This window comes from Alligator mississippiensis, chromosome 1, assembly GCF_030867095.1.
Source record: "Alligator mississippiensis isolate rAllMis1 chromosome 1, rAllMis1, whole genome shotgun sequence".
NCBI lineage: Eukaryota > Metazoa > Chordata > Crocodylia > Alligatoridae > Alligator > Alligator mississippiensis.
The window spans coordinates 391,087,329-391,093,328 of record NC_081824.1 but is presented as its reverse complement, the minus strand read 5'-3'; the positions used below and the strand labels follow the sequence as shown (position 1 = coordinate 391,093,328).

The following is a 6,000-nucleotide window of genomic DNA, read 5'->3' as shown; positions in this document are numbered from 1 at the left end:
GTTATTAATAGTATCTGCCAAAACCTTCTCAAAAACACTGTAGCATAGCTTTGATCTGATGATCTTAGTTGAATGCAAGGATCACAGATGCTACAGACTTTTTAAATCATTATAGTTTATTCTTACATATCCTAATTAGAGACATTTTTGTCTGTGCCTGACTAGTATTACTAGAGGTTCTTGTTTCTACAGTTCCATAAGAGCATATTACACCCTATACTAGGTAAAACATGCTAAAAAAGAAAACAAACTCCTTAACCAAGATGCCCTGACAAGTACAATATAGAGGAAGACAGTAAAAATGAGAGTACTGTATTAAGAGTGAGTGAATGCTCAGGTATCTTTCTGGAAAAAGAAAGTACTATGTTACTATCCATTGCAACTAGATTTTACTTTTTTCACCAAAGTCATCAAAATGTATCATACTAAATGTCTCCAAATTACATTTCCAACAATGATCATTTTAAGGTAGAAAGACAATTAGCTGTTTATCCAGCCCCAAACAGTCTTCTTAGCTATCACACAAAAATACTTTGCTCCATTTGTCTATTTGGTGTTAGTTATCAACAACTAAAATGTACACATATGGATTTTGACTCCCAAAATGTTGAATAGATTTATAATCCCATCACTCAATACATAAATATTTTATTTCATATGATGTATGCATCTGAGTCCTTGATTCATGATCTATACCAGGCGTAGGCAACCTCCAGTGCAGGTGCCAGAGCACGGCATGCGAAGACATTTTGCTTGGCGCACACACTTCAGGGCAGATGGCAGGGAAGGGGCCAGGGCTGTGCTGCCCCAACAAGGATCAGGCCCTTTGCGGTTCCCCCGCTGCCCATCCCTGGCATGCCAATATTTTGCAAGTTGCGGTTGTGTGTATTTTTGGCACTGCCCAAAACCATTGCTAACCCCATATCTACACTGTGTCCAGCATCCATTCCTGCCTTTCAGTGGGCAATGCTAACACTCTCTCTCTCTTTCTCCTTTTTCTCTATCTCCTTTTTTTTTCTGCGCTTTTCATCATCTTTCAGAAGTCTGTGAGCCACCTGCTCTATGCAACTCACTATTTGCCTTACTTTGCCTTTTCTCTCCCCTCAAATTTCAAAAACACCTGCTATTTACCCATTCCTGCCTTCCTGCCAAGGGGACCATTTTCCCTTTTGTGCTCTGTAGATTTTTTGTGCTGGTGTCTATGTAAAACTGGTCTGGGGGTTCTTTCTTTACCATCCAATGAGAAGCTTTTGTAAGAACTTTTCCACGATTATAAAAAACCATCACAGTTGCCTGGATAGGGATGAGTAAAGTATAACATTTTCTGTATTTTGGTGGTGGAGTGGAGGGCAAACACTGCATTTTCATTGCAGTCCACATTATCTCTTAATAGGAACTATGAATACCTACTGCAATGTACTGAAACAGGATTCATGCATTTTATTTTTGGTGAAGGAAAGCAAGCCACTATTTATGCTTAAAAATAATCTAAAAAAAAGTATATAGAATATGGGGAATGGGAGGAAGGGTCAGAGGATTAGGAATTTCTTGAACTGTCATGAGCCATCTGATTTCTTTATGACCTTAGGTGCGATAGTATCGAAAGCATATTTTCTAGTCACTGAATTTCTGTTGCTAAGTTAGTAGAATCTCGCCTGATAAAAGGATCCAGCCAATAAAATGAAATCATGTAACAAAATATTTTGGTGAAATGACTAAATGACTAAAGATTTAATTAACAAAATGTTAGGCTACTTTGAAGTATTTTTTAATTAAACAAACTAGCCAGGCAAATGCATAAAACATACTGAAACCACTCCTTTTTAGTAAATAATAGTTGCCAATGACTATTGAGGAAACAGGAAAACCTGTTAACTATATTTTAATAATGTGTTTATTAAAATAAAATATTATAGGAACCATAAAGCTTGGCAATAATTTATTGTGTCTGTATGTTTTCCTTTTGTCACAAGGCACATGAAACTGAAATATTTTGCTTTCCAGCTTCTGTTCTGAATTACCTAAAGTCAATACCCAGTACACCAAATAGGAGACATTGTTAAATTTTGCTCTGACACCATCATCTGTCACCCCCACCTGTACTTTGAAAAATGAACTCCAAGTAATCAAACCATTTTCTTTCATAGAAAATATTAACTGGCATCTGCAATAGTAACCTGCAAAGAAAATGATGGGTTTTTAAATAGTAACAACAATGCTGGGTGTTCCTGAAACCCTCCATATAAATAAACCTAAAAATAATTGAAAGACCTACAAAACATGCAATTTCTTTCACCTCATCAAAAGTTTAATGGTCCAAAAGGAATAATTAATTTAGGAAAATACTGTTGTACTACTGGCATGTAAGAATGTAGTGTCTATTTTTGAAACTCACCAACACTTGAATTCAGATCACCATTCTCAGACTCTGCTCCATGCTGGTTATTACTGGCATGATAATTGGACATAGCTTCTAATTTGATTTTTTTCACTTTCATTGCCTCTGCTATGGCTGCATTGGTGGCAGCTGCTGCTGCTGCAGCTGCTGCTGTCAGACCTACAAAGAAATATTAATAAAATTTAATATACATTATACTATGACTCTTTATTAGAGTAGGGCTTGAAACTGTTTTCCTTTATCATTTATTACATCATTAGCAAAGGATATTACTGAATAATAATCATCTTTGCTTAGGAGGATATTTACTTTTCAAGGTAAAGTGCATATGTAAATAGTCAGTTACAGATACCTAAATTCTCAATATCGGTCTCAAATTACTGCAGTTACAATACCATTGTGATTACTGTTGCACCTGCAAGCTATGTATTGAAATGCCTAAATAGGTGCAAAGGTAGATGTAGATAAATGTTCTGGCAACAAATTTGTGGATGCAAAATTATGCTTGCAACATTGGAGAACCAGATAAAAATCAAGGCCAAAGAGTTTGAATAACGTTTATGACTAATGAGTAAAATTCACATTGGGCCATTTTCCCCTGAGTTCTCACACAAGTGACTTTATTTAGTAAAATAAACTAAGAACCTATCAACGAACAGCTACAGCATTATTAGAAGAAAGGTTAGTGATGTGGATCTTTAGCATTTGCCATCCCCAAACCTACATCTAAACTCAGGTCTCAATACCTCTATCAAAATACTGAAAAAAGTATAATTAATTTTCAAGCTTTATTTCTACAATCAAAGTTCTATACCTACTATGGCAAACTCTCAAACTGCAAACAAAATCTCTTCATTCAGCCACCTTTGCAAAACATTCAGTTGTAAGAGGGTAATGAGCTCCCTGTCAAGAATGATCAGTAAAATTGCTCACTTATGCTTTCATCACTGAAGACAAGATCAGCCTTTGTTCAATGCCATGAGTATGGGGCAGTACAGTTCCACTCCATGATGAATACAGGACAGAAAATTGAACTTAGAGAGTCAGTTTCTCTCCAATTCTCCTCTTGCTCCAGGGAAGGAAGAATTTTAACACTAGTTTCCACCAACAAGTTCTCTTGCACCAGCTGGGTTCTGCTGTGTGCCATATTGGGGATAAGAAATAGAGGTTTGGCTCTGTCCAACCCTCACTACACTCCACCCAGTTGCTTGGTAAAAAGGAGTCATTGCTTCCCCTTTACTCCATGCTCCAGATCCAATGGACAAAAATAGGTGTCCCACTCCCCCTTATCAAGACATGATGATAGTTTAAGGCATATATACTATAGAGTTCTGTTAAGGTTATATCACATAGTTGTAAATCTCAGTTTTCTTTTTCTCTTTTTTTGATAGCCCTTATAGCTACAGAGAAAAACATGAAAACATTACTGGTTTAATGTTTTATGAGATTGTATCCAGCTTGGAACTGTTTCTCTAAGAGGTTTATTACCAAGGGATGTTAGTCCCAGGACCAATGTTGTGATACTCTCACAGCACCACCCTGGGATAGAACTGGTATGCCAGGTTAAGAAGAGTGTAGGTTAGCAAGCAAGCCGAAGCCAACATAAAATCCTGGGCCACAAAGGACCTCTTGCTTCCCCTGATCCTCCCAGTGATCCCTGCTGCTACTCCTGCCTTTTGGATAACTAGAAAGAACTCGTACATGCTATATCTGATGGCCATATGAAATGAAGCAGAACATGCCCTATACCAATGCTTCTATTTGTCTGGGATGGGAGAAGGAAGCTCTGCCACTCCAACTGGAGGAAGGGGCTCAGCACAGATATGGGACCACAGGGACCAAATGTCACAATATGCCCAAGGTCTCAAATTACACTTTTCACTTCTGAGGCTACATTAGGACAAGCTACAATGTGGCCCTCAATAAACTCCTGCTGGACAGGCTTCTAACACATCTAATTGGAATTACAAACCAAAGAGCAATTGCTTTATTTATAGTTACATCAATATTAGTTACAAAATTTCTATTTAGGTGGAAGAAAATAATCCAAAAGTCAAATATCAATGAACAAGGTGGATAAACATAAGAATTTTATTTTAGTATTTACTATGACTATAGAACTTGCACACTCAGATCAGAAAGAAAAGATATTTACAATAACATGGATGGTTTCCAATGGTATTTTTATCTTAAAGGAAGGATATAAAGTTATATGTTATACAGATTTGGTCAGAGTTCCTAAATTAGACCACAGAAAAAGGGATCGTGCACCTCTGAAATGTGTTTGTATCCTGTGGTCATTGGAGAATGTTATATTCCAAACTTCCTTTTTCTAAACACTACTTACAAGGTAAAGCCAGTGTCTTTCAAAGAGCAATCTTACCAGGAAAGTTCAAATACAGCATGTCCAAAGAATAAAAACATGCAATCCCAAACTATATCAGTGCAGGTCTCTAAGACTCCTGGATATGGATTAGAAACCCCATACTATTCAGCTCTACTTATGATAGTAAATAATAAAAAAAAAATGAAAGGCAGAAATTATATTTCAATTTTCATTCTGTCCTGTACACAATTACATGTCTGAGATGAGAGCACCTTGCTAATTTAAAGTGTAACATTGCTACAAAGCATAATTCATTTAACCTATGCAAACCTGACATACAAGGCTCACCTATAGAGTTTAGGTGGGGAAGAATCCATGATTACAGTAGTGTCACATCTTCTAGATTAAGCTGCCCTCTGTTCATAGTCATAACAGGGAACTAAAGAGGCTTGGAGGCCAGGTACAGACATTATATTTTTAGTGGTATAAGTAACTAAAAACTGGTCTATACCTGTAACAGGACAGAAATTTAGCACACAAAATCAGTCTTTACCAGTAACAGGACGGAAGTTCAGCATATATATACAGATTTAAAAATGGCAGAATCCATTTTAAGATTTGCCCCTCACCCCAAAGGGCAAACGTGTTCTTTTCACTACTAATCTAAACTATGCCACTTGCAGAAAACAATGCAACTTAGATCAGTTTTATCTTGGGTTTTTTGAATGTCTGTACCAAGTCAGGAAATGCTGAACATAAACTCAAAAACTCTGTTAACTCAAAAATGTTCTGAAATTATTACTTAAAAAAGGATAAACTGTGCACTGTACCACTCCACTTTGACATTAGGTGGCTTAGTCTTGCAAAGATTACATGTAATATATACAATAGTACTCTCTCATTATGATTATGTAATTTGTGATTCCAAAACTTAAATGACCAAAGGTCACCCTTACAGGCAATTTAAAATGTAGTAAGCAACAACAACTATACTGGACATTCAGTAGCATAAACGATACGATTTTTTCTTTTATTTACTAATATTTGCTTGAAAACTATAAAGAAACATGTCAAAATACTTGGTAGATTAAAGTCAATGGTAGTTATCATTAATATTCTGAAATTGATAAGCTGTTTATGTCTGGCATTCTTCCTGCTGATTATTCAGTGAGACAGGCAGCTTTATAAATATCTCATCACTCCATCGTCACACAAATTTCATCGACAGTGCTCATGCACAGCTATTAGCAATATGAATCTAACCATTACAAGAGGG

General features: G+C 36.4%; 1 protein-coding gene across 8 annotated transcripts in view; it reads right to left on the bottom strand.

The window, feature by feature from the left end:
• DACH1 (dachshund family transcription factor 1) overlaps positions 1-6,000 on the bottom strand; it is a 529,445-nt gene that overhangs the window by 247,504 nt on the left and 275,941 nt on the right. For all 8 annotated transcript variants that reach the window (XM_059721974.1, XM_059721936.1, XM_059722019.1 and 5 more), the window contains exon 3: positions 2,396-2,557. In XM_059721974.1, coding sequence (XP_059577957.1) covers positions 2,396-2,557 — 162 coding nt within the window. The remainder of the gene's footprint in view (positions 1-2,395; positions 2,558-6,000) is intronic.